General features: G+C 45.2%; 1 protein-coding gene across 1 annotated transcript; it reads left to right on the forward strand.

Moving 5' to 3' along the window:
• The first annotated feature begins 332 nt into the window (after positions 1-332).
• RASSF10 (Ras association domain family member 10) lies at positions 333-10,870 on the forward strand. Its single transcript, XM_017677122.3, has one exon. The coding sequence runs from the start codon at positions 639-641 to the stop codon at positions 2,136-2,138; it is 1,500 nt and encodes a 499-aa protein (XP_017532611.1). The 5' UTR covers positions 333-638; the 3' UTR covers positions 2,139-10,870.
• The last annotated feature ends 3,056 nt before the right edge of the window (positions 10,871-13,926 follow it).

Here is a 13,926-nt window from a genome sequence, read left to right on the forward strand (position 1 = left end):
TGTCCGGAAGGGTCGGGAAACGCGTCCTGGAGCGCCTGGAAAGATAAGAAAGTCAAATCCTTATGCCTCCTGCTAGCTCTAGACACAAGGAGAGGACCAGAGCTGATTCCCGCCTAGGCGCGGTATCCAGGCACTGCCGCGAAGAGGTCCCTGAGCCCTCCCTTAGCGGAAGCGCAGCAAAGCCACCAGTCTGCTGCTTGGGCCGAGATTCCCCAGGCCCCCAGCGCCGGAGAGCTGAGGCCTGGGCGCAAGGGGCGCGGCTACCCTGAGAGGGGCGGGTCTGGGCGCCGCGCGTCCCGCGCTCCGGCCGCAGCTCGGGTGCTCGGGGCGGGAGGGGGAGGAGCCACGTGGGGAGGAGCAAAATCCGGAGGCCCTGGGAACCATGGGCAGAGTCAGACCGGCGGGAGCCGGGGCCCGGGCGCGCTGCCCTGGGAGCGTGCGTCGTCTGGGCCGAGAACAGCAGCAGCAGTTCCAACCCGCGCCGGCGCGTGCCTTCCGTGCTCACCAGGGGAGAAGGACCAGTGCTGACCCGGCGAGGGTCCCGGACTCCTTTTCTCTCCCAGAGCTTCCGGGCTGCACGCTGTCCCGCCACCCCAGCCGGGCCCGGCCCGACCCGGCACCTGCGTCCCGATTGCGCCATGGATCCTTCGGAGAAAAAGATTTCAGTGTGGATCTGCCAGGAGGAGAAGCTAGTATCTGGCCTCTCCCGCCGCACAACTTGCTCGGACGTGGTGCGGGTACTGTTAGAAGACGGCTGCCAGCGGCGCAGGAGGCAGCGGCGGGGCCGGCGGCGGGGGGCGACCTGTAACTCGCCAGGCCCAGGGGAGCTGCCAGAAGCCCTAGACGAGGACGACGAGGATGGGGACGAGGTGCTGCCCCAGGGCATGCTTTGCGGGACCCCACAGTGCTACTGCATCGTGGAGAAATGGCGGGGCTTTGAGCGCATCCTGCCCAACAAGACGCGAATATTGCGCCTCTGGGCGGCTTGGGGCGACGAGCAAGAGAATGTACGCTTCGTGCTGGTGCGCAGCGAGGCGTCGCTGCCCAACGCAGGTCCCCGCAGCGCTGAGGCGCGCGTCGTGCTCAGTCGCGAGCGCCCCTGCTCGGCCCGGGGGGTCCCGGCTAGGCCCAGCCTGGCTCTGACCCAGGAGAAGCAGCGGCGGGTGGTGCGTAAGGCTTTCCGCAAACTGGCCAAGCTCAACCGTAGGCGCCAGCAGCAGCCGTCCTCGCCGTGTTCATCCACCTCATCGTCCACCGCCTCGTCGTGCTCGTCGTCGCCGCGGGCCACCGAGAGCGCGTCTGTGGAGCGCATGGAGACGCTGGTGCATTTGGTGCTCTCCCAGGACCACACCATCCGTCAGCAGGTGCAGCGGCTCCGGGAGCTGGACCGTGAGATTGATCGCTACGAGGCCAAGGTGCACCTGGATCGCATGCGGCGGCACGGAGTCAACTACGTGCAGGACACTTACTTGGTGGGTGCAGGCATCGAGCTCGACGGGCCCATCCCGGGAGAAGAGCCGGAGGCGGCGGCGGCAGCGCCCCTGAATGGCGAGGCGCAGGCGGCCGCGCTGGAGGAGCTGGCCCGGCGATGCGACGACCTGCTGCGGCTGCAGGAGCAGCGGGCCCAGCAGGAGGAGTTGCTCGAGCGCCTCTCAGCCGAGGTTCAGGAGGAGCTGAACCAGAGGTGGATGCGGAGGCGCCAGGAGGAGCTCACGGCGCTGGAGGGACCCCCGGAGGCTGATGGCGGCCCCGACGGCGAGCTGCTGCTGGAGCAGGAGCGGGTCAGGACGCAGCTCAGCACGAGCCTCTACATTGGGCTCCGGCTCAACACGGACCTGGAGGCCGTCAAGTCGGACTTGGATTACAGCCAGCAGCAGTGGGACAGCAAGGAGCGCGAGCTTCAGGGCCTTCTCCAGACTTTGCACACATTGGAGCTGACCATAGCGCCGGATGGGACTCCGGGATCCAGCGCACCGTCGCGGGAGCCCCGGGCTCAGGCCTGCGCCGAGGTGTGGGTGGACCAGGCCCGCGGACTGGCCAAGAGCTGCCCTGGCAACGACGAGGACTCGGACACCGGGCTGAGTTCTATGCACAGCCAGGACTCGGACTCGGTGCCCGTGTGCGAATCCCTTGTGTAAGAGGAGCTGGGCGGGAGTGGGAGACCAACGCTTCTCCAGTCCTTGCAGAAGGCACTGGCTTGGCCGGCTCAGCGACTTGAAACAAGGCTGGGGATGGTTTCTCGGAGCTCCTGCCCCGCAGCAGCTCTCCAGCTGGACCGGGGGAGGGCTGGGGATGCCTGCCCGGCAGCGGGGCCCCTCTGGCTCTGGAATGAGTGTGGAGCAGGGTGCGGGATGAGGAAGCCGGGTCTCCAACCCAAGCTCTTTTAGGGGAAGGAGGAGGGAAGAGGTGAGAACCCCTTATATTGGAAAACAAACGCCCCTGGGAAATTGACGTGGTCCAAGCCCATTTTCAAAACAAGAAAAAAGTATTATGGAGATTTCACCAATCTTCTGCATGGGAAGGACTGATGGCAGCTAGAACTCCAGTTTGTGGCATAAAGTGCTTTTAAAAGAAACACTTGGATGAAAAGGACATTCCTTGAATGTTAATTGTGACTGTGAACGTGTTAAAACTAGCCAAAGAGGACGCCCTGGTGTTGGTCTCAGCCTTACATCTATCTTTGATAAAGCCCATAGGCACCAAAATCCTGGCGGTTTACATTTCTGCAGATTTGGGAATTACCCATCTGCTAAGCTGCTGGCCTTATATTTTCTTTCAAAGGATGAACTAAAGTCTAACCCTGTATTTCCTCCTAGCAAATACAGTGTTATGTTAAAATGGGATCCTTTGTCTAAAATAGCCTTTCATTATTACAAAAGCCAAACAACTTTTGATATATAGAATCCTGGCAGACATGTCCCTGGTTAAAATTTCTAGCCCTTTGGGATTTTCTTCTGCAAAGGTCTGTGTGTTGTCCTGTCATTCATATTGGCACTTTACTCCATCACTGCTACTTCAGAAAAACAGAAAAGTTGCAGAATTCAAGTTAAGTACAACTAAATTTACTATTTAATGACCACTGTGGTTGAAGCAAAGACTTCAAAGCAAAGATCTTTGTTAGTGTTCAGCTTTTGAACTAAGCTATATGATTAAAACCAACCATGACCTTGACAAATTTTATCTTGACAGTCTAACTTCAGTATCTTTGGTCAGAGATTAATTAGTTACTTGTCCAAACTTAAATTGAGGTAGTGTGATTATCAGGGCTTACTAGATAAAGCCTGAAAAGAAAGTATAAAACAATCTAATAGTTGACCTCGGGTGAACAAATTGATTAACAACAGCACGTAGCCATAGATAAAAGCATATAAAAGCAAGCTAAAGACTTGACTTGAATTACTCTTGTTTGGCATATGCCTTTGCACACCCCAGGAGATACAAGTAACAATACCTCTCTTAATAGCTGGTGGCAGAGTCCTGGTGGGGACTCAGTGTAATTAATTTTTCCAGTTATTTTAATGAAAACTTACCAATTGTAGCTAGTCATTGCCCCTGTGGAAGGAGCCTGTTGGCCATGTTCCCTCTGGAGCTCAGTACTTCTGAGGAATGTGGGATCTAATCTGTCCTGGGGAAGTATTAACAATGGGGTATGTGTAAACTGCCAGCCTGGTGCAGAGCTTGGTATCAACATAACCATGGAGGGGCTGGCTCTAGTTAAACACTACATGTAAAGATAACTTAAGAGGTCCTGCTTTATAGAGAAGTTTCTTCTCCTGGAGGGATTCTGTTTGCTTGTTGCTAATGGAGACCTGCCCACCTGACCTCCTCCAACCATTTGAGCTATCACCTTTTTAGAGACAGTCTTCCCCCCACTCCCCACTGCCATGCTTTTATAATCCATGTGGATTTTTTCATATTTTCGAGTAAAATGGGAATTGAAAGGCTGTTTTCTTAACTGATATTTCCAAAAGCTATTAGCTGGCATAATTATAGTTTTTTGTTTCATCTGATGCAGAAAACATCTAAGCATTTGGTCTTGAGCATGATTAAAATGAGGAAGGAACCAAAAGAAACCCACTGTCCCTAGACAATCATTTGATCCAATAAACACAAACCTATTGATAGTTTTCCTTTTGAGGCAGAGGTAAAATCCTTGTTACAGTGTGACAAATGCTGCTGTCTGAATGGTTTATGCTGGCAATGGGCTGACCTGGTGGTTTTAAAATTGTTGTGCTTTTTCCCCCCAGGGTGGTAGGGGAGGTGGTTCTTGGACGTTTATTAACTCAAAAGAGAACACAGAAGTTGGCAGAACAGGACTGCCTGGCTGAAAGGGGCTGTTTTTCTTTTCACTATTATTATTTTAAACTTTGACAGGCTGCTGATGTCAGCAAATAGGCCTGAAGCCTGTAAAGCAAATAAACCACTTCACAGGGAGAAGGTGCGTTGGGTTTTCTGGTGCCCTTTTTCCAGAACCTTCCTGCCCTGGCCATCTGAAGCTGCTTCTCCAGTCAACTCTTCAGGCAGTGAGGAGACTTTGTTTTTAACAAAGGGTGGCCTAGTCTGCCCATTTTTTCTTTCATCCAAATCAGTTAAATCCCCCAAACCCACACTCAGTGTGGGTAGGAGAAAGAACAGGGGGAAAAAAAGAAAGGAGACAATAGTTCTTTTATTAAGAGCTTTTTCCAAGTCTGACAAAGGTGAAATATGGTTATAAAAAGCACCAAAATAGTGCCTGTGCCTAGAAAGTGCCTAATAAATGCTTTATATTTAAAACACTTTCGTTCACTTTTTTCATACTCATCATGGCAGCAAGAATGCAAATGAATGCATATCAGTGAATGCACCAGACCAAGATTTCTTGCCCAGGGGAAAAGTAACTCTTCTGTTCTCTAAACCTAACAGAAATCCTGGGGAGGGACTAGCAAGTGCGTGGAGAGTATGAAACTGAGTAGGTGCCTCACCAACCAGCCCCATCTTTTTTTTAGGAGTTGATAGAATTTATTGTATCTTTGATGTTAATTATCCCATTCTGTGCCATCTCCCCAAACAGAAAAGTTTCATTTGGCATCTCTACCTGTTCACTTATAAAATGGTGATGATGGTGGTGATGATAATGATTGGTTAATTAGAGAGGTTATATACTATAATCCTAATGATGGACCTGAAAATAACATAAGTAAAAAGAAAGATGTCACTCAAAATCCTGTCACCAAAAGCTTATCACTGCCAAAATTTGGCATATTTCCCTTCTAGACCTATTGAGTTGTGAAGATGTCATATTTTGCTTCTTTTTTAAAAAATACAATTTTAATGAACGTATGTATGTGTGTGTATATGGAACCTTGTAAGCGGTTCCATCCATCTAGTGGGCGCACTGTAGTCATATGACTGATGAGTGTTCTCATGTTTTTAGGTTGTTCCCAATATTTTTTTTACTATTATAAAATAATACTGATCTGCTTCTTTGTGCACATGTCCGCTTCCCTAATTAACCTCCTCAGAAGACACATTCTCAGAAAGAGAATTCCAGCTCAAAAAGTACATTTAAAGGCTTGATACTTAATTGCCAAACTGCTTTTCAAAATAATTGTTCTGATTGTAATCCGCTGTGCATGACAGTGCCTGTTTCACCATGCTTTGGCTTTCATTAGATATTACATTTGTTAAGAAAATATTTTGATCACAATTAATTAGTGAATTCTTTGTGGTCCCAAGAACCCACGGCTGGTAACCACCGACTTAAGATATCCTTACAACAACAGAAAGGGCTGGCCAATGTTATTTTCAGGTCCAGAAGTGTTAGGAGGACATGGTGTTTTCTCTCCCTCCGTTTTCCTTGCCTTCCCTGAGCACTGCTTAGTAATACCAATCTTGTCTCCTATCCTAGCTGGCCAACAGTTTGTCGGAGTAGGAAGGGAAAATCTCCATGTAAGTGAGTTTATGGTGATTGACGAACAGGAGAACCAAATTTAGAAAATATTCGTTATCTTTTTTCATCTTGAGTCTAGTGGAAAAGGTTGTTCTTGGAAGATGATGTCATGAAACATATTTTATTTTGTGCTTCTCACCACTCACCCCTATAAAAAATTAAGATAAAATGAATAATAAGCTTACTTCTTTATGAATAGCCTCTAATGAATGGTTTAGATTTTTCTAGGAATTTCTTTCTACTTAGGATACTACACCTGAATGTGTCCCTAAATTCTTGAAAGTTTGATCATGATAATTTGTGAAGTTTCCAATGTGAATATGTGAAATGTGTTCTCCTAAGCAGAAAGGAAAGAGGGAGGAGAAGGAACTCTCTTTTGTTGAGTACTTCCCAAATGCTAGAGCCTCATGCTGAGTATTTTCACGTGCATTTTCTCTGCATTCATCTTGTGAGATAGAACAGTTTAACCTCCACTCTTTTACAAATAAGGAAACTAAGCCCACCAGCTGGTAAGTGGCAGATGCAGGATTCTTACCCAAGCCTGCCTCTAAAACCAGTGCCCATTTTACTATGTCACACCAGGCACATTATACCCACGATGTGTTTGGCACACCCAGAAAAAAGATTCCTCACAAGTCCCAGAGTGTTGGTGTTGGAAGGGCCTCAGAGATGATCAAGTCTTGCCCAAGTATTTCCACCAGGGAGGTGGAGTGATTTTCTCAAAATAAGAGTGCCTGCTATTTACCAGGTGAGGATTTAGGAAAAGAGAAAGGGGGTGAAAGTCCTATGTAAATATCTGGGTATCTGTCTGTGAGGAGTGAAGTCTTTGCCATGAAAAGAACTGCTCACAAACAATGTTCTATGTATCCGCATGGAGGTTTTGACTGAAAGCCCCAAGCCACAGGTGCATAGTCAGCAACGTGGATCCTTGGCCATCGGAGCAGACGGCTGGGCACTAGTCCCAGTCACATCTGGAAAGTGGCCCCAGCCATGGCTGTGCTGGAGCTGTCCCCAGAACTTTTAACCAGGCCTTATCCCCTGGGGATGGGAGGATCAGGGAAGGGGCCAGGGAGGGAGATCTTCCAAGGACTCTTATGCCTCTGGAGGTAGGCAAGGTGGGCACAGGGTAGAAGGTAGGACGTCACTGCCCACACCGACTCCACTGCACATGTGGAGACTTGGCAGGGAGGGCTTTGAAGGACAGCTGTCCCAGCCTCTGCCCCTCTTTCATCCATTCTCATACAAATATTCCTGATTGAGACACTGCCAGGATTCCCCATAGCTTTCAGGATAAAATCTACATTTGTTAGCAGAATTTATAAGGTTGTTAATTATCCACTCTAAGACCCCTCTCTGAGGTCCACCCTCCCCTGCCTTAAGACTGCATAATTGAATGGATCCGATTTCTTCACTTAGTTCATGCTGCCATCCTCCATTTGTGCAAGGACCCTCTGCTATCTCATTTTATTTTACTTCGTGTTCTCCTTCCTTCTGCATTCCCATTCCTATTTCTCTTCTTTCTCCCAACATGGGCAACTATTCCAGTGTTTTTAATCTATGACCTTCCAAGTCATCTTGCATATTTAGGGCTATCATACCGCACACCTCCAGGGGGCACCATTCATACTGTATTCTGGAATTGTGCTCCAGAGGGCACCATTCACATAGGAAACTGTGTAAATAGTAGCCCTAAAGTTGAGCAATGTGCTGGCACAATCCATTTGCTCATGTATGTATTAGTATCCTTGAAGAGTAGTTGAATGATCTGTGTGCTTATGTTTAATATACATGACCTTTATTGGGCTATTAAGCTCATTATATATCCTTTTTTTACACAGCATTATGTTTGTGTGAACACTGAACATTGCAATACTAAATCTAGTTCATTATTTTCTGACCTATATGGCATTTCATCATTATAATTTATACATTACCTTAGTGAGGGACACATAGGTTGTAATCAGTTCCCTGCTACCTTGAACAGTGTTGCAGTGAATACAGGCAGAAATCAGTGCCTGTTGAGAATTTGAGATATGAAACCCAGAAGCTGGAGTGCTGAACTGCTTGATGGTTTTCCTGAATGGCTACACCAGGTAGGCTCTTACTAGTGATGGAGATTCCTATTTTCCCCATAGCATCACCAGCACTTGATATTATCCAACTTTCTACTGTTGCTTTTATTGACAAATGGCTGTTTGGACTTCCTTACTCTGCCATTCCCACTTATGTCACTTATCGGAATTTTTTTTCTCTTTTCCTTCTTTCATTGCATAGACAGAATTTTCTTTGGCTGATTTCAAAGTTGTACATCTAATTTTGCTGTTTTTCCAAAATTACCAAGAGTCATACTTATGCTTATTTTTCCTGTTCAATTTATAAACTTATCAAATCTGTGCTTGCCCCCAAGCAAGACAAGAATCTTAACACACTATTCTCACTTCTCTGATGTTTCCCTGTTTATTTTGGTATCATCTGTAATTTCAGTCATAGAAAATATTATTTATCTATTAATAACTTTTCTCATTATATTTTATTGGGATCATTAAATGTATACATGATCATGAGCAGAATTGATATCTTTATGCTGAGTCATTCTATCCAAGAATAATATAGTACTAAAGTACTATAAATCACCTCAAAATTCAGTGTGGCTTAAAATAATAACAATTTATTCTCTTTCATGCATCTGTGAGTCAGCTGGGAGTTAGATGATTCAGGCTAGGCTCAACTGAACTTGGCTGTAATCTGTGGGTTGGGCTGAGGCCTGCTTCATGTGTCTGTAATCCTTCTTGGACCAGAGGCATAGAACTTTCCCTAAGTTCCTTTGGAACTGTTACAGAGGCATTAGCCTAGACTTCTTTTTAAATCTACTTCTGTGGGCCCTGGCTTGCTCAACCCAGGTTAACAAACAAATATTGAATGCCTATTATGTACCAGCCTTAGGGTTTGGGCCTGCAAAAGCAGGATTAGTAAAACAGATAGCATTAAATCATTAAACATACTCTTTATGACACTGATTTTGGGATTTTTAATTGATCTAAGTCTTTTGGATTCATGCTTTTTAGACAGTGATTCCACTTTTAGTTACCTACAGAATATTCACACAAAGGGGCAAGGATGGACATTTCTGATGTTCATTGCAACAATGTTTATAATAGCAAAAAAGTAGAAACCATCCTAAGTAGGAAACTGGCTATATAAATCATGTTATAATCATATTATTTTACATTATACAGCTACCAAAATAGTGTGGGCCTGCATTGCTGATATGGAAAAACTTCTATAATATATTGTTAAAAAAGCAAGTAAATGGAAATAGTATAAGCTCATTACTTATTTTTATAGCTCTAAAAATTGCACATTTATTAGCTTTGTCCACTGAAAAGTTCCAGAATCGATTACTTCCTAGTAGCAATGAGTATCCCTAGCACCTGTACTGTGGTATCTAAATACCATTTTCTATTAAAAAAGGTAAAACATCCTTGAAGTAAAAACTAATTCCGTATCCAGAGCAAACAATAAGTAAGATGGTTTTGTTACATCTAATGTACTATAAAGCAAGGAACTGTTAAAGACTTGGTGATTTTATCCAAACTCAGGGCAGCCTGAAGGGGCTATGATGGCTTAAGATGAGAAAATATGAATTTCAATGAGAATAACAACTGCAATGGATTGAAACATATCAGGAGTAAAAAATACCTAGGGGTTCATAATGATACTACAAAAAAATAGAAATTAACTCATTCATCACCTCTGGAGGTTGCTAGGATACCAAGTTGTTATTCTGGAAATCAGTAATAAAGAGAACATTTATGCTGTCTTGCCTGTACACACCATATTTCTAAGTCATCAAATGGTTGATGAGGGAATATTTTTCTTTACAAAAGAATTTCAACTAACAAAGGCAGAAGGAATGATTATTCTTACGCCACCAATCCCTAGTGAATTAATATGTCTAGACAGTGGTCATTGATGGCTACTAAAATGAGCAGGTGTCAGGTTAATGGGAAACTTTATATTGGCTGGATCAGCTGACAATACTGACATCCACAGAACATCCAGTTACTGTGTGCTTCCCTGGATGATAAAATAGGAAACACTCAGCCCCACCTATCAAATATTCCACCCCAAATAACTGAATGTGAATCTAATCAAGAGTCTAGTACTATTGAGGAGGTTACAGGAAATAGGGAGACTAGAACATGGAATGATAATCTTAGTGTATAGTCAGCCAAATCCAGATTGTGGAAAATTCTGTAGGACAGAAGCCCATGTATAAATAACCTAAAAGAGGAAGTGGAGATATAAGTATTGTAACTATTATGAATTAAAAGGGATCAAGAGACATATCAACTAATTATGGACTTTATTTGGATATTAATTCAAACAAACCAAAGCTTAAAAAAATTTTTAATGATGTTCAGGGAAAATAGAAAATAGACAATTATTACAGGGTTACTATTATTTTTAGATATGATAACAGCAAAGTGGTTATGTTTTTAAAGATTTTACCTGTTGGGAATACATAATAAAGTACTATGGGGAAATAATATGACATCTGGGATTTGCTGGGTTATTTCAGAAAAAAAATAAAAACCTTTTGATGTGAAGGAGAAATAAATAAAATGACAAATTGTTGATATTGTCTGAAGCTTGGTGTTGGGTACATGGGGATTTATTATATAGCTCTTTGTATTTTTGTGTTGGTTTGAAGATTTCTGTAATAAAAAGTGGAAAAAAAACTGTAAAAGAGGAAAAGAAAAGGAAGATCAGGTTGTAGAACAAAATGTATGAATTACTCTTGGGATCATTTGTGGGAAGTGGAATTATTTGTGGGAAACTGCAGTTTTTTATAGTATAAACATGTGTGTCATTTGAATGTTTAAAAATTACATAAAACTTACATAACTAAAATAAAAAAGAAAGAATAAGGTGTCACAATTAAGGTCTGAGCAAGTTACTGTGGGGGATTATTTGCTGTGTCCTGGATGAACGTGGCTGTTGAAAACAGGACCTAAAACTGAAGTGAGGGTGCCCTTGGACACCTGGAGGAGGTTCAGCACCACCCAGACCAACTCACCCGCCATGTCCGGGGGAGACGCAGAGGGATCCACGCTCTCCGGGAAGGCAACAACGAGGGCAAGCCTCTGCGCTTTGAGGAAATGAGCATGTCTGAGGGCAAAAATGTGTCACTTAGAAACAGCGCTGCTAAGCGAAGTAGATAATCAGTCTGGCTAGTACCAGCTTTTGGTGGGACCTAAAAATAATGCAATCACAGGGAAAAGCTCTATGGTTTGGTGGAGAGGTTAAGGTTTAGACTCATGGATTCAAATCCAGGCTTTTCCACTTGCTAATTCTATAATTTACTAATTCTTTGGTTTTGGCCAAATTATTTACTCAGAGAAGTTAGGGATAATAAGCCCCTCACAGGGTTGTTGTGAAAATGAACTGAACGTTTTAATGTTGTAAACGTATTATTGTGTACTGGGTAATGCTAAGTGTGCTTGTCCCATTTGCTCCTTCTTTTATGTGCATGTTCATCTATTCATTTCATTTCTCCAACGCCTACTACAGCCACTGTGGCAGACCCAGAGAATAAGAAATTTCATAAGATGTGGTCCTTCATAGTCAGGTGAGGAGGAGAGATTGAAAAAAAAAACAAAGGCAAAGAGAACACAGAGGTCAGGTGGTCCAACAGTTCGGAAGAGAGACGAGGAGGGCTTCAACTGGGGGATGGGGAAAAGCAGAGATCTGAGACTTTGAGGAGCCTGCCTCCCTCATAGGTGTGATTGATCCTGGGTAGAGGATGAGGAAGGAGTAACCTAGAATGATTCCCAGATTCCAGCCTGGCAAATGGAAAGTTATGGGGGGGGTGCTTTCCTTGAATGGGGTGGGGGGATGAGTCTTGACAAGGGGTGGGAGTGGGAGGTGTGAATTCATTTTGAATATGTTGAGTTGAGGTGCCTGTGGGTGTCATCTCATGATGGGTGGGGAAGCCTGGACAAGGGCTCAGATGCTCAAAGAAGAGCGTGGAGTGAGAACACACGAGGACCTAAGGTAGGGTCTGGAGGAGACTGATGTGTAAACAGTAGAGAGAAGAAAAGGAATTCACAAAGACTAAGACAGATTAGAGAGGCAGGAAAAGAGGGAGAAAGTAACTCCATGGAAACCACTTCAGGGGAGTTATGTTGGAGACTTGGGCCATCTGACTTGACCATCTGTAACTGTAACCCTGGAGAGAGGGGTAGTAGCGGATTGGTGGGAGCTGAAGGCACACTCGGAGGCCTGAGGAGCGAGTGGGAGAGGAAAGGTGGAGAACGCAAGCAGCGAGGGTTTGTTTGAGGGCTCTGGTGTGATGGTAGGAGAGAGATGACGGCAGTTGTACAAAGATAAAAGGCCGAGGGAGACAAATGGCAGGTGAGGGGGAGAGTGGTCCGAGAAGTGACCGGGGAAGTAGGCAGCGGCCAGAACATGCAGCCTCCAGAAGGCCACAGGAAGGAGTTTGAGATGAGAACCACAGAAATTCTACAGATGTCTGACTGCGTGAGAGCCTAAAATGAAAGTCTCTAGATAAGCAAGTTTCCCATAGTTTAGAAATGAATTATATCCCTCCCACCCCACCCAAAAAAAGATGTGTTGAAGTCTAACCCGTGGTACCTCAAAATGTGACCTTGTTTGAAAATAAGGTCTTTATAGAGGTAATCAAGTTAAAAACGAGGAGTTTGGATTTTTTATTTGCAATGCTCGGGGAATCACTGAAGAGCTGTAAGCAGGGGAATGATGTAATTGGATTCCTCTGCTTGCTCAATGGACGACAAAGGAAAGGAACAGCTGGGCTTTGCCCTCCCAAAGTGGAAAAGGTCTATGATGTGGCTCTGGGAATGGATGGCTAAAGAGAATGGCTTAAGGTCAAGGTCATCAAAACTGGGAAGCCAACGGTATTAGGAGATACACCCACGTGACTACTGAGGACCCCGGTGATGATGCCGGGTTTGGGGATGAAGAAAGGAAAAGGTCTGGGAGTGAAGTAAGAGAGAGAGAGGCAAATCCATGGAAGCAATATGATGACTATAAGGGAGGCACGCGTTGGAGCAGTGACTGGGCGGGGAGAGGGCTGAAGGAGCCGTGGACTGTGATCACGCCCCTCTCCAGCCCAGCGGTCATCAGAAGGTCCCTGTTACCCACTGGAGAGACTGTACTGTACAATACCTCCGAATAGCCTCCTCTCCTCTCTCCACCCTCCCCAGGCTCATTGAACCATGTAAGTTTCCTTGTTCACACCTCTGTCCCTTACATCACACTGTTCCTTCAGTCTCTAAAGTCTGTCCCTTCTTCCTGCCCTTGCAAGAGCCTCTATTCACCCTTTATGGCTTCAATTCAAATGTCATACTTCTGTAAACCATTTTCCAAATGTCTCAGCCATTCAGGGAGTTGATTTTTATTGAATATCTACTGTGTGCCAGGCTCTGGGCAAAACACATACTCATTTAGTCCCTCCTCCATGCCACCCCATCCAAGCTTTCCAGGTCTGCCAGCAGAATAGAGCCTGGCTCAGCATCAGAGCTCAATGATTGATGACGCTGAGAGCCATTGGACTTTCACCAACAATTCCAACAACAGGAAGGGCTGGCCAGGTATCTTCTCATTTCCTTACCTTAATCCCAACCTGAGCAGCTTCTACAGCTATAAACAACAAAGGATGCTTAATATGTGAGAGGCATTGATCTGTGAAGCAGTGTTCCTGACTCGTTAGGAAGTTAAGGTCAAGTTTTAGTGCAATACGTGTTTCACATCTTGATTTCTAGGTATGTGTGTGCACAGTCCAGTCTGGATACCAGATTTTTCACCAGGAGTCATTTGCTTTGTGGTAAGCAGAAGGGAAATAACTGAGAGAATCTTTCTGAGGGGCTTTCCTCTTGGGGTAGAGAGTACACACTGGGTGGCATAAGCACCCAATCAGAGGCCAATATTTAGTCAGCCAATATTTCTTGAGAGGA

This window comes from Manis javanica, chromosome 11, assembly GCF_040802235.1.
Source record: "Manis javanica isolate MJ-LG chromosome 11, MJ_LKY, whole genome shotgun sequence".
In the NCBI taxonomy this organism is placed as follows: domain Eukaryota; kingdom Metazoa; phylum Chordata; class Mammalia; order Pholidota; family Manidae; genus Manis; species Manis javanica.

Bases quoted from the DNA above. Each gene is read 5' to 3' on its own strand.
- RASSF10 (XM_017677122.3), top strand. From the start codon at position 639: ATGGATCCTTCGGAGAAAAAGATTTCAGTGTGGATCTGCCAGGAGGAG.